This window comes from Homalodisca vitripennis, chromosome X (assembly GCF_021130785.1).
Source record: "Homalodisca vitripennis isolate AUS2020 chromosome X, UT_GWSS_2.1, whole genome shotgun sequence".
Classification (NCBI taxonomy): domain Eukaryota; kingdom Metazoa; phylum Arthropoda; class Insecta; order Hemiptera; family Cicadellidae; genus Homalodisca; species Homalodisca vitripennis.
In genome coordinates, this window is record NC_060215.1 from 57645048 (window position 1) to 57671714 (window position 26667).

Below are 26667 nucleotides of genomic sequence, written 5' to 3' on the forward strand. Positions count from 1 at the left end.
AATCGATCAAAGATTGAGAGCGGTAATGAGATATCAAAATTGGTTTATATTTTTCATGGTTTATTTAAGTTCATGTTTACTAGTCCAGTCCAGCACATTTTTTGACGTGACAACGTCTTAAATTAGGTTGCGGCTCGGAGTCACTCATGAAAAAGTGTAACGCCCGGTAACGTTACGATGCCCGTCCAGTGGGTCCGCCGCACGGGATCGCCGCCGCATTTGAAAAGTGTGTGCTGATTCAATTAGTTGACTATTTTGAAAACAATAAACTACTTGACATTGATCAACATGGATACAGGAAAAATAGATCCACATTAACAGCATTAAGAAATTATATTGAACACATTTTAGAGAACTTAGATGAGGGATACAACATTGTTGGCGCCTTCCTAGATTTGACCAAAGCATTTGACAGTGTTGATCATAAAATATTACTAGAAAAATTAAAAAGCTATGGTATCATTGGTAAAGAACTTAGCTGGATTAAGTCGTACTTGGAAGGCCGTCAACAGTTTGTTAATGTTAAGTATTTAAATAAAAATAATCAGCATGATGTTAGGTCTCATACAAAAAATGTGACCTACTCTGTCCCACAGGGGTCAATATTAGGCCCTTTCCTGTTTTTGTGCTACTTGGGGGGTTTACCTAATTATCTGTATGATATAATTGATAATAGTAAAATTTGTTTGTATGCGGATGATATAAGCTTGTGCATTGCCGATATGGAATTAGGTACAACTAAAAAGAAATGTAACGAATCAGTTTCATTGTTAAAAAGTTATTTAAATAACAGAAATCTTTTACTCAATGATAATAATAAAACTACTTTTATACAGTTTACTTGCAAAAATGTTGAATCAAACAAAATTAATATGAAAAACCTGGATAAAGAAACTAAATTTTTAGAGCTACATTTAGATAGTACACTTAATTGGAACATTCATGTAGTACAAAGAATATGTAACAAATTAGGTTCAGGAATTTTTGCACTAAGAAGGCTAGCACCTTTTTGTAATAAACAAACCTTGAAATCAGTGTACTATGCCATGGTTCATTCACATATCGCATACGGGATTGAAGTGTATGGGGGAACAAGTGCTGTAAACCTGAATAAAATTTTACGTCTACAAAAGGAGGCAATTAGGGTGATTCTAAAACTCAAAAAAGATGAGTCATGTAAGTTACATTTTAAAGAGCTCGAGTTTATGACTGTATACAGCCTCTATATATATAGAACAGTATTATATGTTAAAAATAATGAGACTAAATTACCACGACAACTACATGTTCATGATTATAATACTAGGAACAAAAATAACTTTGTAATAAAACAACATAATAAAGAAAAATTTAAGCAAAGCCCAACTTATATGGGAATCAAGTTTATGGGGAACCTGCCAGGTAGCATCAGGAATGAAAACAATAGTGTTAGATTCAGAAATAAATTAAAACAGTTTTTAATTGATTTGTCATGTTATAACTTTGAAGAGTTTTACTCCCAGAGCCTTGTATTTTGATTTTGATTTCTGAAGTCTAGTGGAATTAATTATAATTTGGTAATAAAATTAATTTAAATAATATTAAACCTATTTTTAACTATGTTAAGATTTTTAAAATAATTGACATTAAAAGGATTGTATGTATGTACAACTAATATAACATCACCTTAAATATTTATTTATTAAGAATGACGCATTCATGTACATTTTATGTATGTCTTGAATAAAGATATTATTGATTGATTGATTGATTGATTGATCCGCACGGGATAAAGCAGATAACTGTGGGTCCGCCGCACGGGATAAAGCAGATAACAATGTTTATTCGTGAAAATGTGGAGTGCTTAGATTCGTCATTTACAACAACTACAACAATAAAGGTAAATAATTGTACACTGATATTTCATTATCGTAAACTATGATTGATTGATTGATTAATTGTTAGATTGACACAAAAGTTGAGAAACTGAGTTTATAGGTTATGTCATACTATTGACAAATGTTGATAGTGTTAAGTAAATTATTAGTTTAAATCACTCTGCAATCAATCGTAATTCAGTCGATTGAGAAGAAACAGCGCGTATTGCTAGTCAAACATTTAAAATAACAAATTATAACCTCTAACCTGTCATAACAGTGCGACCAAACAAACGAACTAAACCGACCAATCACCACGCGCGGAGTTAGAATTTAACTGTGTTTAGCAAGAATTTCAAATTCCAATTTTAGTAAATGTTTTATTCAACTTTACCATTTACAATAAAAAATTTTAATTAATTTCAAATTATGTACAATGTTTTAGTAAACAAAATATATTTCTATAGTTAAAATTTGTGCAATTCTTATTTTCATTCAATTCCTTGTTCCTATTGTGCAATTTAATAATATTCATATCAATAAATATTCTACCGAGAAAAAGACGTTGTCACGTAAAATCTTTGCCCGTAAAACCGACTTTACAGGCAACCATAATTTTTTTTATATCAGAGTTGATCATGGTAATGCCATTATCGATTATGTGTGTTTTAACATGGACATGTATCTGGAGGTCATCAGCATACATGTGGGACTTGCAGTGTACCAGTACCGTGCCCAAGTCATTAACTTACAACACAAACAAGAGAGGACCAAGTATGGAACCCTGATGAACACCACATTCAACACTCAGCCAGTCGTATGTTACGTCACCTCTGCCTGTACACACTGCCTTCTGTCAGACAGATAAGACCTCAGCCATTGCAGGACATTTTCTGAAAAAACCAATGATTCTCAATTTAGCCAATAGTAGTTTACACAATCAAAAGCCTTTGAGAAATCAAAAAGTGTCAGTAACGTGCTTAGTTTTTGGACCATTTTTTTTGCGAATCGTATATGATGAACGACTTTCAGTACTATGTCCTGTTCGACATCCTGATTGTAAATCATTTAGAATCTTATTTTGTGTTAAATAATCAGTAATCTGGTAGTGCACAATTTTTTCGAGACCTTTGGATAGAGCTGGCAGAATACTAATTGTTCTGAAGTCTTGGCAAGATGTGGGAACTGAGGTCTTGCTTAATGGGCGGACAATAGCAGACTTACAAAGTGAAGGAAAAATACACTGTCATAGTGATATGTTGAAAATGTATGTGATTAATGGGAGAGTTACAAAAACAATGTTTGTTATTAATTGAATTTTTATACCGTCAGACCCTTCAGCAATACGGCGAATGGCATTTAAAACATTTGATTGTATTACAGGTTTGAAAGTAAATTTTTCATATTCGTGCTGATTGATAGGCATATTTAGAAGTTCTTTAGCTTGGTTTGTATTGACAGTCTGACAACATGGAACAAAACTGTCATTAAGATCATTTAAGGGTAATTGGATCACAGGAAAAGCGCAGTTTTTGACTAAGTTTCCTAACATTGCTCCACAAATCGCTAGATATCTGTTTCTTTTCAAACAGTTTATGCGTGTATCTCAATCTGGAATTTCGTAGGGAATCATGTTGAGCCATCAAGCTAAGAATTTCACTTGTGATCTAAGGCACTGGGCGCCACTTGGTTATGCGTTTGGTAACAACTGGTGCGACCCAGCAGGGATCACTTCTGGCTGGTTTATACCTACCAGTTGAACCCACCACTGGGCACAGCAAAAACCGATGTGCCACTTCAATCTGGGCAACCTTATGGATGTCCAGTAGCGGCACATCACTAACCGCAAATATTGAGATTCTGGGGTTCATGGGTTGATAGGTCTAGTCTACTGTGGAAGATGACTGTTGGAGTTGGTGTGGTTTGTTCCCTTACCTCAGAGGTTCTTGTTATCCTCAACAAGGGTGTGCCACCCCCTGCCTACTTTGACTGGAGAGGCTGGTTCAGAGCTGGCCTCCCCTTCTTCCGGGATGACTTTGAGATGTAGTGCCCTAATTCTTCCTCATGGATCTTGATAGGAGGCGGCCCCTACTCCCTAACCTTACCCATCCTGAATATCCTATCACTCCGGAAGCAGCGCAAAGGCTCTTACAGGACTAAGAGCAATTTATAAGCTTCTTGTCCAAAGAGAGAGAGAGAGAAAAAAAACAACTGGTGCATGTTTATAGTATAGCCCTAGAATGGTGGTGTTAAATGATTCAACCATGTCATCGATCATCAACAGATTGCAATGTCTGTAGATTCTGCCATGGGGTTGAATACACATCATACATAAAACAGGCTTTGTCCATTTTTTTTTAAAACTTTGTATTTAATAAATGTTACTTTTAGCTTTGGAACTTTGACCTTGATAACACAGTACACAAGACTGTGATGTGAAACCGCTTGAATTGGAAGCTGCCATAGATGCGTCACGTCAGAGGGGTCAGTAACAACTAGAAGATCCAGAAAGGTATCTGACTCAGCAGTGTGATGTGTTGGGCTAGTGGCAGTCATGTTAGTGGAGTCGAACATTAGGATCAGTTGCCTAATATTATAATCTGTCATTTTCAGTAAGTTTGTGTTAAAGTCACCCATGATAAAGACTCAACTGTATCCCGGCAAGTGATGTAAGAGAGCATTTTCAAAGTCTATCAGATGACCTATTCTGGGAGGCTAATAGCACACATCGATCAATAGGACATCCGATACAGATAAACTAATTTCAATGAACATGAACTCAGGCCTGGCCGAGTATTCAGAGGGAGATGCAGCCAATAGCCTACACCTCAGACCCTCTGTGATATAAACTGCAACACCACCACCAATTTTTAGAATTCTGTCATTAGTGACTGTCTAGATCAACAAGCTTTATTTACTTAGCCTTACCATACCTGGTCTCACTGTACGTTTGTCATTTACACAAGTACTGTCAAGGAACATATCTTTGGGCTGAATGAGTTAACTGATTTGAATACTATTTTGGACTTTTTGTAAGGAGTTCAGTCATAACCTAGCCACCAATGTAGACGGAACTAATCAGTGAATGTGCTTGAAAAATTTCCTGCCTGAATACTTGCCCTTTACTGCAAGTAGTGTTTCTATTATATACTTAATTAATTATTTTTATTTCATATTTTTGTGAACAGTGTTTTGAGCATGCATTTAAAATGCTCGGTAAATGTGGGAAATGTGACACATGACACACCGACAAACACCAGCGGAACTCACGACAGTATCAAATGTGACAAGTGCGGCAAAGTACTGCACCTCCAGTGTTCTGACTTGCGATACATCCACCGAACTGTCAAGAAGAACCACTTTTCACTGTGGTAAGTGCAGGTTTACTGGAACTCCCTGTCACCAGTAACAGCGATTCCAAAAATATATTTGTCAGCAATAATGTATTGAAAGCAATCAGTAATATAAGAGAGGATTTTAATGAGAAACTAGACAGTAAATTAGGCAACTGGAATCGCAGATAAATGAGAAAATCAGTAGTATTCAAGGAACAATTAATAACTTGGGTTAGTCAAACGAGCTAGCGTTAGAATTAGTAAAAATTTTAAATGAAGAATTGAGGGAAAATGAGAAGTGCTTGACAACGGGTTGAAGTCTCTTAACAAGGTCGACACATTTAAATCCCAGATGTTTGATGTACAACAGTACAGTAGATTACATATCCTGGAAATAGCGGGTGTCCCCTAACATACAGTGAAGACGTTTAGAGTGTCCTGGAAGTTGTTTCCAGAGTGATATGCCATGGTGCCAAGAAGACATATCTGTCACACAACGTGTACTCCATAACAAGTAGGATCAACTCCCTTCTCCCTGTATAGTCATCCTACCAGAGCAGAGTGGATGGAGGTAGCCAAAAGTAAGAAAGCTCTGGATGCCATACATCTCAGCTCAAGATTCGAAACGTCACCGGTGTACGTTAATGACTCTGTACACCAATTCATTACGGTACTCAACCAGGCCAAGAAGATGGTGAGAGAGCAATTGGCGTACGCCTGGGTGAAGGAGGGCAAACAACTGGTTATGACAGAAACAGACGGACTGGTGAAAGTGTGAGGGATGTGGACGACCTGTTGTCAAGAACTCGACAATGCCCCAGCACAACAAGGAAAACCTGAAATCAGCACGAATACTAACTTCATTGTAATGTATAAAACAGCCTAAGTTATAATTTTCTTATATTTTTATGCTGTCCTATATATTATTTTTACGTATACCTAGGATGGTAAATCGAAAAAGTACTCCTTATTTGATTATGATTTAATTTACCATATAAGGATCATATTTTACTTTAATTAACGCACAGTAGAGCAGATTGAAATATGTTACTTAAAATTTACAGGATATGGTACATAAATCAATGTATTTTATAATCAATGTACAACATAGTAGGATGACTAATTTGTGGAAAAGAAGAAGGTTTTTTTCTAACATTACGTGTGCTTTTGTTATGTATTATCGTTTTTCATGTTGTCATCAATATTATAAAGATTTATTTAATTGCTACTCCCATTAGATGTTAAGCTAATATTATTTTTTTATATAATCTTATGTAAAGATCGTACTCATATATGCACACAAATATGGGAATGTACTTAAAAGAAGAGTGGATCTTAAATGAAAGAAAGTAAAAACAGATATATTTATGGCTAAAATTTGGAAAGTTGACTTTAATATTAGCAGAGTTCTGATACGAAACAACAATTATTATATGCTTATTCTTAATTTGGTCATATCCACATTACTTTCACTGTAACTCCATTATTTGTTAACGTATTTAAATACATGTGTAGATCTGCATGTCCCATGTTTGTAAGGGGTTTAAGCTGTCTGTGGATACACAGTGGCAAGCAGACAAACTTTTAGCTATATTTTTATTTAGATTTACCTTAGACACTAACACTAAGTTCACAACATATTTTCAGCATTGTATCAGTTCTATGCAGAGTTCATAACAAATAATATGAATAAATTAAAAATTTAATTTGAATTAGTTTGTTCTAAAGGAAAAACTGATCTACAGGGCCGCATTTACAAATTCGGCGCCCCTAGGCCTACAGACCAAAGAGCGCCCCCCCCCCCCAGAGGACTCTGATTACACTGACGTAGAAATCCAGTAAATTTCTTAATTACGTAATTTTGATGAAAGATAATTACAATAGTATATATATATATATATATATACTATTGTATATATATATATATTGTATATATATATATATATATATATATATATATATATAGGAGTGTTTTGAATAAATAAAAGCAATGAACCAATGAATGAGTCAACGTCGCACCCCGGACCTAGTTGACCTTGGCCACCCGCCCCGCCGAGCGCCAACACCACCCGCCGCCGCAACTTTTTTCTTTTGTGTACTTTAAAATTTATGCGCCCCCTAAAATTTTGCGCCCTAGGCCTGGGCCTAGTGGGCCTATAGGCAAATGCGGCACTGCTGATCTATTGAATTGGATATATTATTTTAATGCACAGAAAGAATTAGTCACAAGTATGAGAAAACACTGTTAAAGGGTTATTATATATAAAAATAAATTATACTTTGGACAATACTTTATTTTTTTTACTTTAGGCCAGAAACCATTCATCTTGTCCTTATAAAAATATAATCTGCAGTTGACTTTGTGAGGTTCAAAATTGCAACAGTACCAAAAGAACTAAAATCCACCCACCCTGTCAAAAATGGTGTCAATAGTAACTTCAAAAATAGAAATAAAATCATCATATTGTTCATACTACCTTTAATCCTTTATCACTGAATAAAATACTTTGGTAGCAATTTATACTTTAAAATATTTTGTGTGTGTTCAATCCTTAGAGTTTGGAGTTGAACTTGTGTGATTGTCCTCTAAGCTTGGAGGACCACTATGCATGGCCATACATGTTCTATCTGACAGAAGCTTTATGACCTTGTCCTTTCCCTAATCTCGCCCGGGCCATTCGGTCTTGGCTGTTTTGGCCATTGAGCTCCTAAGGCCACTACGTGTGGCCCACTGTATTCTCCAGTTCGATCCTCATCCAGTTGTGGCTGCAAAGTGCTGCAATCTCTCGGCCAAATAAATAACTAAATTTATATCTCTCTACTTGCAGCACATACCATATTAAATATCATATAGAATTGTGTTTTTATCCAAGTGTGTTTTTTTCACTGTAGATGCTATAATGTATCCAAACAATTAATTAAAATACTAATACAATTGGTGGAGATGAACGTCAAAACATGGAAACGAGTTTAAATTCTGTTGATACTAGAAACTGATTGTATTTTTACTCTGCAAATAAAAATCTTTTAAAACAGGTCAACCTCCAACTTAAATTATGTATTACTTGGTTCCTTTAAAAGCAAGTAATAAATAACCAATCAAAGTTTATCGAATTGTTTGAGAATTTTATTTAAATCTGTCATTTTAAAGAGCTGAAGGTCAAATATGCCATTTAAATCAGAGTCGAAGTGACATATGGTTACGCAAGTGCCAAGTGGTGATGCAGAACTCAACCGTGCCACTAGTAATGGCTTGCCAAGTTGAGAGGACAACCACCTGTAATTCCACTAGAGTTGAGTGATAGATAAGTATGGGCTACACTTAATGGCCTGCAGAGTGCAAAGTTTTAAATTGTTATTGGGAAGTGAGTGGTGTTATAAAAATGCAAATTATAAATCAAACTTGCAGAACTTAAATTAATTTTGGACAGACAAATCTATTTGTAATTCCACAGCCAAATTTAACCACGACTGGAACTTGCAACCAGAACATAGATCTCTTATCATACATAGATGGAACAAGAATTACTGGAGGATTATTAATACTAAACATCCAGTTTGAAAACATTAAAAACTGTTTTATTATACAAAATATAAATTACAATACTGAAAGTAGAAGTAACAGTCTTCATATTATTATTAGTATTGTACATGTTTGTTGTCTTAAGTATAACAAAACTAAAAATAAGGCAGAGCTGAAACTGGCACTAAGCGTAAGATACACTTGACATTTGTTCAGAGGTTCAATTTATTAAAACACAATTCAATTTAACACAGGTCAATAATAAAACAATAGAAACAAAGAAATTAAAAAACAATAAAACAAAGAATTTAACTTTTTGGCTCAAGATGGTGTTTTTGCTAGCTGCTTGACAGTAGTCTTACTTACTTTTGTGATCAGTGCTTGTAGAGACTCTTGTGGTTATTGCCTTACAGCTGATCGTGAGTCTTTTTATTTATCATTGTAACTCACCGTGAATCTCACATATAATCTGTATTAACTCACATAACCTTCCTCATCAATCCAACTTTCTGATCATTTTGTAGGCAGGTTTTCAAGTTTTGACTCGAAGGCCAGTTCTTGCTGAACTTCTTCCTGGCCACAGCCTTTGTGATATACTGTACGCAACCTGTATACTATATCTACTCAGCATGTCTGCGACCTGCCGTTTTTGTGGTAACTCTACTCTTACTTGGTTTTGTTTGTGAATTGACTGTCTAGCTCCCTCTAACCAGCCTCTCAATGTTCTCTCCTCGAAAATGGATGCTGTCCTCTCCAGACTTGATGAGCTTCTGGGAAAAATAAATGAAATCTATGCCATTTCCGCAGATGTGTCTGCTATAAAAAACGAGGTGTCGACTATTAAATCCGGGCTTTCTGCCCTTGAACCTAGAGTTGAAAAGGTCGAAGGCTGGCTATCATCCATGGAAAACCAGTTAGATTCGACTGCTCCAAATGACTCAACTGATCTTGAATCTATTATTGCTGAACTCAATGAGCGAACTCGCTGTTCAAAGTACGTAATGGTCTTCAATTTGGTGGAATCTGATTCTGGCGATACTAATTGCAAAAAAGGTCATGATCTTGATTTGGTTAATAGGCTATTTACTTCACTTCTTCCTTCTTATACTCCTTCGAAAGTTAAGACTTTCCGTGTAGGCAAGAAGCAGACTGGAAAGTTTAGACCACTTAAGGTTATTTTAACTAATCCTTCTGATGTCTCAAACATCATGAGTAATTTCTCATCTGATCATGCTTCTCAGATTGATCCAAAATTTTGACATTTAGTAATAAGACAATTTAGTAGGGAACCTTCAACTCGACTAGAATTGACAATTCGGGTCTACTAATGTCTCAAGACAGCCAGCCACTCGTACGACCTCACCTACCTACCTATTGCTCTTTTGTAAATTCATCTAGAATAGAGTTTTTTGAATTCTGGAATCTTGTCGCATGGTAATTTCTTCGTTTAAATTATTTAAATACTGCAAATAAATGTGAATTAAAACATTCACAAGGCCTGCAAGACAAAAATAAAAGAATTACGACAAACAAAAATTACTGTTGTGTGTAAAAGATATGGTATTTCTTCTAAAGCCACATAAAAATCTAACGTTTTTACATAAGACTGTCTTAAAACCCCTTCATCAAAAAGATATACTCAAATAAAGTATATTAAAATCCATTAACTGCGTTTGTAAATAATGCGACTAAACTTCCTGTACTAGTAATTATGGAACTGCTAGAACTAGTCGCTCGATATAATTATTTCAAACTAGAGGGTGAAATTTACCGTCAAGATGAGAGAATATAAATGGGTTCTCCAATGTCTCCTATTTTCACTATATATTTCTGGAACAAAAATCCTTTGCTTCAGCTTAGTTCAAACCGAGGATTTGGAGGAGGTATGTGGATAATACCATTGTTGTTTTTCGTCATGTAGAGACTAAATTAAATGATCACAGTAATTCACATCAATAGTGTTTCTCCTTCCATCCACCTCACAGTGGAAGTGGAAGTCCAAAACAAGCTTCCTATTTTGTGTGTGTGTATTAATCGATTGCGTGTAACATTTGTTACATAGGCAATTTAAAATTTATTTATTAAATATTTATGGGAGAAAATATATTAGAATTTAATCAGACATGTCAAAGTATAGGTAAATTAAATTATGTAATTTCTCAAGAAAGGGTCTTCGGATTAGCGGATGTAGGATAATACAGCGATATAGCAGGTTTTTCTGGTAGTCTATTTTGTTAACGTGATTACAATAGGGGTATTTTGAAGATTACTTTGTTCTCTCTGAACTTGTGATTGGATAGTAGGAGGCCAATCAAAGGCTTGGTATTTAGTTACCTGGTTTACTGGAAGGGGAGTGCGATTCTCGGCGTCTTTGGAGTTTTTTTTGCGGTAATTCAGTTGGTGGTTTTCGTCTGATTAGTACCTTTACACACCTGCGAGGGATTTTGAGTGTTGTATAAGTTTTTATACAAAAATGTAGATAAGAAGATTTGAATTCACTTTGTAATTAACGCAAGTTTTCAAAAGAGTATATGTCGTTGCAAGTTTATTTTCAACGGTCAACACCAATTTACATTTAACATACCCACTTACATCGTAACATATCATTCCAGATGGCAGAAGAAAAATGGAATACATTAAGTATTAACAGTGAGTGCAAACACATTATAAATTAAAAAATTCAAATTTGTAATAAATTATATAAACTAAATAACAATAATTACAACAATAAAAAAACTATGCAAATGATAACAAGAAACAAGAACTTAGAAAATTAAAATCTTGTGTTGGTGGGACAAGATGCTTATCTCCTACTTTAGTGAATTTCACTCTCACTTGCTATATGCTGCAATGCTCTGGGGAAATAGTAAGGGTGCTAGCCAGGTTTTCACATGGCAAAGAAAGGCAGTGAGAATTTTAGCCAATTTAGCTTTATCAGGATGATTGTAAGCAATGTTTTATTGATTTTAATATAATGACAGTTCCTTCCATTTTTATATTTCAAAATTCAATACATATAAAGAAAAACCAAAATGAATTTGTTTGTTTTAATGAGGTCCATGACTATTATACTCGAAGGGCACAGGATATTATTATACCTTCTTCCAGGCTACAGAAGACTATAGCTAGTCATAGACATTTGCAAATTAAGTGTTTTAACAAACTACCACAAGAGTTCAGAAGTTTAGAACTTCAACCAAATTCATGTAAATTGTCACGTTGGCTTATAAGTAAGGCTTTTTATTCACTTGAGGAATTTTTTACCACAAATATTAATCTACCCTAGAATAGGTGGATGTGTGGCAGTTTCTCTCTGAAGATGGCTTTTTCTGTTTGGACTGACCTGAATCTATTGTAGTATTCTTTTCATCTTTTGTATAAGCACTTAAATGTGTCTGGATGGTAGAGGCCTTTGGGCAGTGTGGACTGTACCTTAATCTTACACTTGATCATGTTTAGACTAATTATATTATGTATTTAAAATTAACATAATATATAGTATGTATGTTTTGTATAGTGTAATGTATTATACATTTTATTTCTTGACGTTGTCTATAGCAATGTAAAATTGACAAATGACAATAAATAAATAAAAATGAAAACCCTAAAAGTTCCTATTCATAGAAGCAGTTTTCTTGAATGACACCTCCTTATCATTGGCATTAAACTTTTTAATGTACTGCCCAAAACCCTCAAAATGGAAAGTAACCTGATATCCTATGAAAGGAGAGTTAAAAAATTCTTTTAAACAGCTACCCCTACAGTATAAAGGAGTTTTTAAGCAGTGTTAAGAATTAAAAGGTAAGGGCCATTTGCTACAAAATATGCTTCTTAAACAAAACAAAATTAGTTTACTTGTAAATTATTTTAAGGTTATATTTAATTTAACGTTATTATAGTTTTTTTTTTTATTGGATGTAAATAAAGATATTTGAGTTCTGCTCAATAATTGTAAATTTTTGCACTTTGGACATTTCACATATATAATAGCAAAATGTTAACAATGAACACGTTAAAACCCGGATCAGAAGACACTTGCAATATACACCAATAATTGAGAAGTATTAATGTTTTGGTTAATAGAACAAGCAAAACTGGTATTCAAGTTCGGTTTAATGTAACATTAAGTAAACTATGAAAAAATAAAAATTAAACTAATATCATTTCCTTATTAGTTTCCAAAGTTTTTTACCAGTATAAAAACCCTGATTCATTGTTAACTCCATCTGTGTTAACTATGATTCAACAAAATTCCTGTAGCAACTTACTAATTATGGGAAGCTAACATTTAATGGGTGGATTAAAAAACAATAAAACAAAGAACAAACTGGCTTTATTGTATGAAATACAGGACAGTTCCGAGACAAAACTTCCATAAAAGTACAAAATGCCTTATAAACTACTACATAGTAAGAAATTTGTTTTTTTTTTTACAGGGCAGTCTTTTACTTGTACCATAAAACTAACAGATGATTTTTAATAAGAGGATAAGTGATTACATACTTTTTAGTACACGCATATAATGAGAGGTATTTAACCCTCGATTTTGTCCTGATTTTCAATGTTTCAAACATTTTTAAAAATAACTTCTAAAACATACTTAATCTACATAGTGTACAAACTATTGTATATGTAATTACAGAAACAATTACTAAAATTCAGATACTTCTCTTTAAAGCACATTTCATGAAGTGACAAATAAAAATAGTTTTGCTACTTGGTAAAATAACAACAATGTATGAAATGTTATGTAGAGTAAAAATACGTTTCTTACTTTTTAAAAGTTGTATTTTCTGCAAAGTTATGTTTAAAAATAAGTAAAAGTGGGAACAAAATGCAAGAGTGTATATGTACAGTGTGAGTTAAAAGTATGGATACACTCTATTTAGTTTTTGATGGATAGAAATGGAGGGATGGAAATCGGTACACCTTTCTAGGAAATAGAAGTGAACTTTTTTTAGTTATTGTAACAACTTTGTACACTTCCCCAAAATTAAAAAAACAATTTTTATTGTGAATACACAGTACTATAAAAAAAATTATTACTTTACCAAACCACTATAACTATGGAATATGTTGTCAAATAAGTTTAAAAAAGGAAGAAACTGTCTGGGAAGAATTTTTAAGCTTGTTTTGTTTTTTTTTTACTGGCTTTCCTGTTGTCACATTGTTCTTGAAATTTATTATTAAAAATATTATTACATAATTTAGTTTAATAAAGTAATAATTTCTTAATAGTACTGTGTATTCACAATAAAAAATTGCTTAGATTTTGGTTAGTACTTTCAAAATTAAAATAATTACAGACCTTTCAAATGAGGTTTTACCTAATGGGTCTTTAAATTTAAACATTTTAAGCCCCCCCCCCCCCAAATCCCATTTTGGGGAAATGGGCAAAGTTGTAACAATGGCTAAAAAGTTCACTTCTATTTCCTAGAAAGGTGTCCCGAGTTCCATCCTTCCAAGCTTTACCCATAAAAAACTAAATAGAGTGTATCCACACTTTTAACTCACACTGTATATATACAACCTTTCATTTTGTTTTCCCTTTTACTTATTTTTAAACATAACTTTTCATACATTGTTGCTATTTTGTATAGAACTTTATGTTTCAAGGATTGGAATCGATCCTCTTCTTCAGATATAAAATATGTTGGTGTTTTGTTTTGACACCTGAAGAAGAGAACAGATTCAAATCATCGAAAAGTAGTGTTTAATTTTTGTAACAATCATGGTGAAAGTTTGATTCTGTTAACCTTTCAAAAAGCACAGAGTAAAAAGTTCACCAAAACATGAATATTTGGTGGTATGAAGTATTGTTTGTAGCCTTAATCGCTATTAGATGTTAATATAAAACTTTGTTGGCACATTGTTGTGTAACAGAACTATTACAATCTGACTTTTGTAAGTTGAGAACAAAACACTGTATATTGATAACAAACACTGTATATTGATAACATACATACAATATTTAATTATAACTAAAAGAGAAATTACTTATTGTAGAGGACATTTACCTCTATCAAAGCTTGTGTGAGAAGGCTTGGCTTCTTACAAGTATTTGTTTAATATTTTACATATTTATATTTCTATATACTGTATATGTTTGGTATACATTTAACAATGCGTGGTAACTAGGTTGCTGCCAAAGTTTTATTAACCCATTAGCATGCTATGATGAGTATTAACCGTGGGAAAAAAGAGGTACTGCACTCATGCTGTTACGGGGATGGTCATACAATTAAACTCTGATTACATAGTTGTGCTGTTGTTTGCTAAATAGCAGTGCTGAACAGGCTCTGAACTCTTTCTATTTATATCTGTATATAAATTTCATAACTATATTTCTTATAAAACTCAAGCTATTGCAATTTGTTTATAAAACAAACTAAACCAAGAAAAACATATTTCTATGTACAAATTAGCATGCCACTGGGTTAAAATTACAAACTTTCTGAATTTTGACTGGATAGTGAAAGATCTGGTTCTGAGGTCACTGCCTGTTGAAGATCCGGTTCTGATTTCACCTCCTGTTGAAAATCCGGTTCTGAAGTCACCTGCTGTTGATCAGAGCCACTCGGTCTAAAAAAAAATAAATTTTAATTTTAAGTTTTTGCAGTTTAATTTTAATTAGCTGGAAAGCTAAGTTAAATTTACTAAAACCTGTTGTCATAATGGTATTAAAAAGACCGAAGTGTTCAAACCACCCCACAGGCTGTACTAAAATATCTTGCCCATATGCATTACTGCTCCCACATACCAATGAAAATAATTTGTGTAACAAAAGAACACTTAAAATATTTTCTTCGTAATTGTTCCATAGCAATGGTGAATATTCTACTTTGTTAGAAGGCTTTATTATTATAAGAGCTAACAGTTTTATAACTGAATGATAATTTATTATTTTTATTCTTTCATAGAAAAAGTTATACCGATAGCTCACTTGTTAACCCTTGTAGTCATTTCCTTTATATATATATATATATATATATATATATATATATATACACACACGAAGGCAAATCAAATATAAACGGTAATTTTGCTGTTGACTGTACCAAACAAGTTCGGACGTGATGCGGCTGTGGGCGATTGTCGTTTTGCTTAATAGGAGTTAGGGGAACTGCTTGCTTCACACTAGCTTATTGAAGGTGATCGCCAGTTAACTGTTCAAGAAATCTCGTCGGAAATTGGTATCAGCTACGGGAGTGTTAAGTCTGCAATAACAGACCACCTCGACTTCAGAAAAATTAGTGCTCGGTGGGTTCCGAGGTTGTTGACCGGATATCAAAAACAGGTCAGGTTGGAGATTGCTGCGAGACTTCTGCAATGATTTCAAGAAGAAGGTGAAGATTTTTTGAGGCGCATCGTCACATGTGATGAGACGTGGGCCCACCATTACACTCCCGAATCGAAAATGGCAAGTAAGAAGTGGCGAAGGAAGGATGAAGGCTGCCCTGTGAAAGCCAAAACTCGTCTCTCAGCCGGAAAAGTTCTTGCAACAATTTTTGTTGACTCAAGGGGAGTTCTACTCATTGATTTTCTTCACGATCAACGAACAGTGAATGCGGCTTACTACTGCCAGGTGCTACAGTCAGCAAAAACCAGTTACCGGAACAAAAGACAAGGTGTGCCCATTAGAGATGTCATCCTTCTCCATGACAACGCAAGGCCTCACACCGCATTGTTGACAAGGGATAAATTGGAAGAAATGGGCTGGGAAACTCTCGAACACCCTCCTTACAGTCCAGACCTGTCCCCTTGTGACTATTTTTTGTTTGCGCCCCTGAAAGAATCACTTGGAGGAAAACGATTTGAAAACAATGAAGACGTTGAAAAGCTTGTGCGCGATTGGTTAACAACTCGCCCTCAATCTTTTTATGAACAGGGAATATTCAAGCTTCCAAATCGGTGGCAGAAGTGTGTAGATAATGCAGGAGACTACATTGAAAAATGTTGAAGGTATAGTTTCTGTATAATATTATTCAATAAATATAATTTTGAAAATTACTGTTTATATTTGATTTGCCTACGTATGTATATATATATTAATGGTTGGATAAACTTAACCTTAGATATATTGCATGCATAATATTTACTAATCTGTTTCTTAAGTATAAAATATAAATTAATTATTAGATTAGTTTGGTTTATACTTTAGTTTTTATTTCAAATACTCCATTAGCTGCCTGCACTGGCTGTAGAAAGGATGATGTAGAACCAGGTGACTGCTCCACATTAGCTGAGCCAATTTAAACAAACCTCTCTATATTGTAATGTGTCACTTGACATCACCTGATCGGTACAGTGTCCCTGATGCACTCCTAGCCTTCATTCCAAGATGTGGATATGCATGTGGTAAACCTCAACCTTATTGTTCATTGGTGCTGGCCATATATCTCTTAAAACTTTTAATTGTACTTGTCTTTAAATGCATTCTATGATGTAACTCTCATATAAGGGGTGGGCTGGTTCCCCTTCATCCGCTTTAGATTTTATGGAGTTCATCTTTTGTGACTCTGGACAAATGTGGTTTTCCGGTCTAACTACTTGTGCCCCCAAATGCCAGTGACTCTTAGTGTGAACTGTGTTTATACTCCATCTGTAAATGTGCTTATAGACAGTGTGTCGTCCGTGTGGCAATCTTTTGGGAGCTGATTCTTAAATATCTACATTATACAATATTTCTTGCCTGAGCCGGATTTAGTTCTTTAATCATATTCATTTAATTTCTAATATAGTCCATTAACTTTGCTCATCAACTTTTTCTCTGTAATTTGTATTGTAAAATTACGTAACTTCATTTGTAAGATAGGCTACCATTTTACTTTACATTGCAAATAAATTGATGAATTGTATCCACCATCTTGTGGTCATAGTTAATTTTGTCATTAGAGATAGTGCGGGTTTTACTCTGGAAGAATTAAGTCTGAAACTCCTTTACCCCTCACTGATTAGTAGATGCAGACGGTTAAGCTATTTTAAATTTGACCTGCCCCAGCACATTCCATTATCGGACTGGTTTGTTTATGTCTTCAAATGTCTCTCTTTGTGCATTGCAACTCACCTATTGAAAATATTCCGCAATAAATTGATATGTTGTTCCTTTTGCCTTAAAAATGTTAACTTTTAATATGGTCTCTTACATTTTAGGTATTAACAAGACTAACTCGAACCTCTATTAAAAGGTAGTGATTGCTTATTAATTCTCATTTTATTTCATTCCATTTTTGCACTAAATACTAATCATTTATCAAATGTAAACAACATCTCTATTTTGGTAGCATTTCAAAAGCAAATCAATTTAATTGAATACTTATCTGCATTAGTCATAATAAATATATTTAGGTTCAGTATTTACAGCTGACCGACTTAATTTCTAAAGGGTTAACTTGTATTGTTCTCCATTTGTTTATATTGTTCTATATTCAAACCAGTACTGCATTCTAATAGACTATAATATTTTCTTTTAAGCATAGATTTTGTTCTTTAACCCTGGATCCATCAAACGACTAGTGACTAATAACTTAAAAACGTTTCTGCAATATTAAGCAGCTAGTCACTAGTCATTTTACAAGTCATCTTTTTAATCAAACTTTTGCTATCGAAAATCAGATTTAAGTAGGACAAACTGTATATCAGATTACTTGGTATATTTCACAGTTTAATTTGATGTATTATTTTTTTGAATAATGTGTAATAAGTACGCACTGAAATTAAAAGTTGCAATACAAATGTTGGTTTGCCGTTTCTGCTCGCCCAATTGACGGAGTGCAAAATAACGGGATCTTATACTTTTGACATGGGAAATTTCGTTCAGGAAAAAAATTTAACTACTTCAGTGCAAGAGCATCTGCTTCAAACATCTGTTTATTACTCTCTGATCTGAAGAAAGAAATCTATCCAAAACACGGTTAGTGACCATTTATATAATGTCAAATGACTAGTTTTTTGTTATTTTTTATTTGATTATAGAGTTGTGATTGTATTAAATGGCATCAAGCTTTTCGTTGTGAAATTTGCCACTATGTGGTTTATAATAGTGAAGTTTCAAAATATAATAACCATATTTAAATATATATATATATATATATATATATATATATATATATATATATATGTGTGTATACCTTAATACCTGCCTCACCTGACGAAGAGGATAGATTCCAATCCTCGAAACATTGTGTTATACCTTTTATAACTTATAACAATGGTAAATGTCCGAAATCTTGTTATCCTTTCATATTGAAAATGTCTAAACATGTTTGAATGTAAATTTTTGTAAAAACACTAACGTTTAATATTGTAATAAAAATAAAATAGTTTGTAGAAAAATAGAATTTCTGTTATGTTTTGCATTAAAACTTTTGGGAGACATTTTGTATACTTTAAGAAACAAAACATTTTCTATTTTATTAAAGCTTTTCTAAGTTTGTTTAGTTTACTTTTCTTTTTTTTATTTGTAATGCCAAACAAATCCTAAGTTGAAACAAAGCACAACTAGCAAAATTGTGCCGGACATTACAGAAATTTCAAGTCAGATCCAGATTTAAAAGGTATAAATACATGTCACTGCTCTGTGATTATTATAAATCAAATAGATTATTGCAATATTTACATCTCTCCGGTTGGTTTCAAATATATGCAAACTGTATTCGATCTTTATAGTAAAGGGTTGCATTAGCTAATAAATACTAAACTAAAACTGTACTAATGTTTGTTGTTTATAATAACCTACCTCTTCTTGGAGATATTGTTACTTTAGATAGCTGATTTTATTTACTATTGTTTAAATTGTCTTGTTTACAATTATTCATGTGTGTAAAGGGTTAGTACATGACTGCAAGTGTTTTATTTCTCTAATAGTATTTAATTAACTCTGTATGCTTAACCACATACAAGATAAAAACTTGTTTATTTAAGCTGTACTTCTATATATAGTTTTGATTATTCAATATAAAACCGGTTTACTCTTTTGTACTCTAAAAGATTAAAGCCCACTTAACTAGTTCACGCTTATTAATATTGCAAGCGTAGTTGGTTCAATTATAAGAGTTGTCTCTTATTGTCACTGAAGTCTACTACTTAGGCCAATTAACTATTTGTTGTGTTGAGGCATACCTAATTATGCCAAACCCACATTGAAAATAATTTTTATCTTTATTAGCCTATTAATTAGGCATTTATTACTCTTTTTGGGATTTCACACCTGAACAGGTAGTGTTAAAGGAAAAAAAAAACAAATTATACTGGAAATTCAACAAACCTTTTTTTATTCAGTTAATCAAGAGATCTGTATAAATAAGTTCGAGACAAATAAACTTGTATTGTACTTTATGTAAGAATGGTTACTATCACAGAACTAAAGCATCTCACTAAAACTAGATTCTAGCCATTATTCTGTGCAAGGCAAAACTGAAAATCATTCTTCAAGTCTCTTTTCTAGACAAAACCTCAACTCATTCCTATACCTCGAGCGATCCTCTCGCAGGTTGATTGTACTAGACCATTAGAAATTTTAATCACCAATTGTTGAAAAAGCATGGAAACCCAAGCATCAAAAATTGAAACTAAACGGATTTTTACTCGCTGAGTTTGAGTAGTAAGCAGTGACAAATATAAAACAAAAATGTTTAACTACAAAAAAATGTTTAAAAAGAGCTTTAATATGCTTTAAAAGCTAAGGCTGATCACAAAACACAATTTTGTTAAAGCATTCATTACATAATCATTGTATAGATATTTTATTACAGGTTATGAGTTCATTTTCATATTTGACTATTCCTATAAATGGTTTGTCATACCTTAACTTATTAAAGAAAATATCTTTTGTTTTAATTTTCTGTTATTACACACTTGCTCCAGTTTTTACTGTATATTTAACACATTAGCATGCCATGGCAAACGGTCTCGCTATGAAACTGACTAAGTAGTTTACTGTAGTCTGCTTGATAGCAGTATTGAAAAGACTATAAACTTCTCATAATCCTATCCATCATATATTTTATGGTTTCAGGTAAAAAAAACTGCATAAAATATTATTTCTTATTTTATTGCAGCCAGTTGATGTTTGTTGTTTTTTTGACGACCATGAACAGAGAACTCTCACAGCTTCAGTCGGTATAGTGTATAATAGCATGTTTCCATACCAATTTACTGTATTTCTATAAAAACACTTTGGTTTTTATAAAATACTCATAATGGTTTTTTTAATTTTACCATATTGATTATAATTTTAAAATTATTTAAAATTTCACTTTAAAAATATGAATAAAGTATAAATACACACTTTGTTCGCCTCAACAAGACCTTTAAAATGATGTACAACATTATGCATGCTGCTATTTAACAATTTTGACTTATATGGATTTTGAATTTTTCAAACTTTGAGTTGGGGAGTCAACAACAAAATACTCTTAAAAGTTATCATGTGGCATAACAGAATGAAGCTGAGTTTCTTGTGAGCAAGAAATCCGAATCAAAATAAACAAAACTCAATGTAGTAACTCAATAAACTCATAATGTAATTCTGTCTTATTTTTTGTATGTGTTGATTTAATTAAGCATTAATTTTTTAAACTTTGTGTCTGTTTATTATTAACCTATTTTACATTATTTTCTTCGGAATTAAATCCTCTAAAAGTTTTGCTTAAAAAGTTTCTGTGTTTATATTACCCATTTAATGAAGTTAATATACTTGAAATCTAAACAAAAATGTTTTTCGAGACAGAATTTTGCATATTTTGTCTGATATTTCAGAAATGGGTGGTCTTACAGGTCTGGGATGTATTCTATTCAATTTTAAATAAATTGCAATAAATTTAACAACTTTCTATAAAACATCATTTCCGTCCTTTCCTTGAAAATCGGGAGAAATCTCTCGCTAGCCGTAGCTCGCTAACAAAGCATTACCAACATATGTTTATATGAACTTTTTTCATTATTTTGATGAGAGGAAACCACCCGAGAAGATTTTTGGGTTACTCGTGGGACACCCTGTATACCACACAATTGGAAAAATCAAACTAAAGTTTACATCAGATGAAATAAAAATTTAAATATATATTGAACATTATGATTTCACATTTCAAATTAATTATGCATAATAATAAAAGAAAGTTATACATTACTGATTTATCACAACGTCAACACACAAACTAAACAATACATAACTCAGACATACATGGTGTTCTTGCATCGGATGATGCAATAACCTACAAAATGATTACTTTCGTAACATCTTTTGTCATGATGACTGTTGACCAACGATGATTACAAAGCTAGTCAATCTAGAGTATATCTTAGACTTTTGTTTAGTATAAATAGCATTACTAAAAACTTACTTATATTGTATGTAAAAATAAAATAATATTTGTCTCATTCAGATTGCTAAAATGGGTCATTTATGTTTTATATACACAAAGGAAAGAAAGTTTAGAATCTTATATTTTCATTGATATATGGATAATGTTTGGATTCAATATAGTCTATAGTCAACATAAAGTCATGAGCTAAAGGAAAATAGTACTGGATAGTCTGAAATAAGATAACTGCCACCTCACAAACAAGGAAAATATGTTGGAAATCCGATGATTGCTACTTGATTGCCTGTTAATGAAATTACCAAAATTAAATAATTAAAATTTTACTAACGTGGAAAGAAACAAAAATGAGTTATGGCTACATTTTGAGATTTGTAATATGATCTCTAAGTAAGGTGAATACGCTATTAATCAGCTCCTCTCCACAGTCATTATCTAAATTTGAAGTAGACCGAAGACTTTACTACAAGTAAAATGAGCTTACTTGGTGCCTTTCTATGGAGAGAATACAGGTTATAATACCCATTAAAAGATCGTATAACACCTCTTCTTTTGAATATACCACCAAATTTTAATTTGTTAAAATGAACTAAAACAAGCCTTTTAGCGATGCCAATATACTGTTAAAACAAACTTTTATACACATATAAATATACATATATTTTAAATTGCTCATTAATTATTTGGTTAATGAAAGTTAATATTGAAAAGATCTTATCTCGTAAAAATATGGACAACCATCTAATGTGAGACAAAGGAAATAATTACAGAGTGGCATCTTGTGTATGATGCTGCAATCAAGTCTCTCTATCACACACACACTCACATGCATGCACACACACAAGCTGAAGGCGGGTCTTAGAAGCTATATTTAACACTTAAAGGAAATTTCCTGAACCACCACCCCCTGGCCGCATAGGCCGGCAGGTTGTCAGCAAGCTCAGTGGATGTTGAAAGTTTGGACTATGTTATTTTTAATTAAAAAGATGCAAGATCTATACATTTACATAAGTTTAAAAGAGGTAAAATTTAAATGATCACATATTCTTTTACTCACCTTATGACCAGTTCTTCCAGATTTAGTTCCGGTTGTATTGGATGTAATGACAGGGAAGGCACATTCAATTTCTTCCTAAAAAAAGAGTCCTTCATATAAGTGGCCTAGGAAATTATGTAGTTAGCGGTATATGTGAGCAATTTAGTGATGATTCATTGCTACCACCTATTTTTGAGCTACTTTGTTTATATCACAGTGTCTTTCAATGTGTCGACATAACAATGTGTATACATAATTTTCCTATCTATGGTATTTATAAAATACACGTATCCAATTCAGAAAAATAAAGAGAACAAAAAATTACTAACACATAGCGCTAATGTGGGGAAAACTGCAGTTTTTCATTGAGGGTCAGCGGTGTGTGCACTAACTTTTGGTAAGAGACGATTTTCTTGGTACACCATGTCTTTTTGGTACAACAACAAAAATAAACCAAAAAAAAAAACCACCTGAACCTTACTTTTTAACTTTGTTCAACCTTTTGGAGAAAAACAAGCCTTAGAACACCACGCTATTAACCCTTAGCACGCAGTAGACGGAATAATCCGCGATGTTGTTAGGTCTTATAACACCAAAGACGAAATAATCCGCCGATCGATAAAAATACATTTTATTACTGTTTTTGAAGTTTATAAGCTCAATATACTAAAATGATACTAAAATACTATTTTTCAACTTGGTCACCATACAAATTTAGGCACTTATCATAGTGGTAAACTAGTTTTTAAATTTCAGCGGTATAAGATTCTGCCACCTAAGACTTCAACCAGATAGTCACACCCTACCGCAGTTCCACGTCATCATCAAAGCAATGAGTCACAAGCCAGGTCTTCATTGCTGGAAACAGTTTATAGTCGCTGAGTGCAAGGCCCGGACTGTAAGGTGGATGTGGAAAGACCTCTCACTTAAAAATACTATATTTTCCATAAGTGTCAAAAAATGTCAATGAAGCAGCCATATGCCGATTTTTATGGGTTTTGTTATGATTTTCAGTAACCATATTGCACAAAATTTATGGTAACTTAACTTCTGCGTAACACATTTCTTGAAATTTGAGGAAAAATAAGTGAGAGTTTTGTTATTGTGAATTGAGGGTCTATTTTAATCTTCTCATCAACTTTAGAGACAATGCTTGGCTGTCCACTTTGTTTGTCATCATGCACAATAGTTCGGCCCTTATTAAACCTAATGCACGCCTGACGCACTCCACGTTCAGTAATCACATCGCTCCTATTAACTTGACAGAGGTGGCGATAAATCTCAATCGGTTTATTGGGGTTAGCCAACAAAAACAGTATAACCGACCGCACTTCACAACTTGCGAGATTTTCAATTGCATCACACATTTCACGATAGTTCAGCCCTAGCTGCTACAGAGCGAAATGTAATCTACTTTCTGGATAGTTCAGCCCTAGCTGCTACAGAGCGAAATGTAATCTACTTTCTGGATAGTCCACTGCCGACCAATATATGAAGAATGTATTAGAAAGTTATCTGCTGCCGAAGTGCAATTAATTTGCGATCTGTAGAATAAGCAGCAACAATAATTGCAAGGTCTGTTACAGCAAAAAATGTCAGGTCAGAAGTCTGTTAGATGTTAAATAGTGTGGGGTTGCCCTACATCTCAAGGGCTTTTTCGAAAACTACCACACAAAACTGGAATACTAGGTTTAGGAACAACTTTCTAAAACTATTTTGAAAACTATTCAGTGTATTTACAGTTCAAAATTGGCATTCGATAAAATAATCTTGATCCAATATCCCAAATATTTAGATTTAAACCACCAATAGGTTTCAGAACTACATATCTTCCAAAAAGCTTTCTCAATAAATGTCTTCAAATAAATTACATTCAAATTCACAACTTCTTGGCTCAAAATTAATAATCAAACTAAAATGTAACTTTCTTATATAATAAAAATACAATAAAACCTTTCTAAATGTAATTCAAAATAAATGGACTTTTTTCTTTTTTATAAACAAAGCTAAATAAAAATTAAATTACAACTTTGTTGAAAAATTCTTTGTGTCACTTGTTCTACTTCCTGTTACAGTTGGCACAGATTCAAAGTTAAAACTGTAACTAAACCATATTCCTTCAAAATTATTTACTTCAAACCTTGAAATCTTGATGTATTAATTTATTGTGTCAATTGAATATTAAATCTATATTTAAAAAAAAACCTTTAAATAATATTAACATTGAAAACTTTACTTTAACAAGATCTTTATTTAATTGTAATACCTTGCAATCTTCCATTAATAGTTTCATTAATTTTCAAATTTGTTCTATCCCAAGTGTATTTAAAATAATACAAGTTTCTCTGTAAAAAGAAAATCTAATTAGTTGACAATAATATCTCCTACAAAAGTTGTAATTCCAATATGAAATTTCTATTTATGCAAAGTGTCACACAATAGGTTTTGGACACAAAAAAACAACACGGAAAAGACTGAAAATGCCGCTAAATCGTGAGCCAGAGCCTTAACTGTAGACAGATTCTAAGGCACAGTGTTACAATAGTTACTTAAAACAATAGGTGAAAAATACTGGTAACTTACTTCATGCGAGATTTTGGGCCTCCTTTCTGAAGTATAAATTTCCGCTTGGAGGGTAATCCAATATCAAGAGGTGCCTCAAATGCACGCTTTGTTCTTGTGGAATGCCTCAATTCATCCACATCCATTTGCATATGTGAAGTGATTCCTTTGGGTGGATTAACATTTCCTTTTGCCTTTGAAGGGAAGCATTTCCTAACAGTAATTCCAAAATGTTTAAATTCATCGCCTTCTTTCACCTTATTGTACAAAACATTCGCATCTTCCTGCAACAAAACAGTCATAGAGTGAAAATCAGAGTGTTACAAATGTTAACCCTTATAGGACCAGCTGCCCTCAAAGTTTCTTAAGGAAGAGCGGCTTGATAGTGGGGAAGCTAATCCACTGGGGGTTAGACCAGAAGGACTGGGGTGGAATAATATTGCCGCCCTTAAGAAAATTATATGGGACATGGGTGGGAAGGGTGGTATTACGGTTGTCGAGCATAGCTCTAAGGACTGTAGAAAGAAAAAAAATATCTATTTAAATAAAACAGAATAGAAATATACTTGGACCTATTTGAATAGATAACAATATTATTGAGCAATTATGAAGTACCATATTTTTGGGTTTAAACCTCGATGTTAACCTTAGCTAGGATAAACATATTGATAAAATAATATGTAAAATTAGTTCTAGGCTGCACTATGCACTACCACACATGTCATGTTTTTGTGTATGTGGCACTACATCTTCTCAAAATCCTTAACAGAATTTTCATTTTGCAAAAAAAGCGCTGAGAATAATGTTAAATCATAACAGGGTGACTCTGTAAAACAGCATTTTTCAAACCTCCAAATTTTAACAATTTACGGCCTGTATGTTTCAGGAAGTATTCTGTATGTTAGTCCCTCCCAACAAAAGAAGAAGTACATAATAGACGAGAAGGCCCTCAAATACTGTAGCGATCCCTTGGATATTAAAGTTACTTCAATACAACCAGCTTTCGGAGGAACACAAAATGCAACTGTTATAC

At 33.1% G+C, this 26667-nt stretch overlaps 1 protein-coding gene across 2 annotated transcripts in view; it reads right to left on the reverse strand.

The window, feature by feature from the left end:
- Positions 1 to 14137: 14137 nt before the first annotated feature.
- Positions 14138 to 26667, reverse strand: part of LOC124369033 — an 86427-nt gene continuing 73897 nt past the window's right edge. For both annotated transcript variants that reach the window (XM_046826712.1, XM_046826713.1), the window contains exons 16-18: positions 25656 to 25918; positions 23094 to 23168; positions 14138 to 15296 (exon numbers count right to left, since the gene is read on the reverse strand). In XM_046826712.1, coding sequence (XP_046682668.1) covers positions 15158 to 15296; positions 23094 to 23168; positions 25656 to 25918 — 477 coding nt within the window. In that variant the 3' untranslated portion in view covers positions 14138 to 15157. The remainder of the gene's footprint in view (positions 15297 to 23093; positions 23169 to 25655; positions 25919 to 26667) is intronic.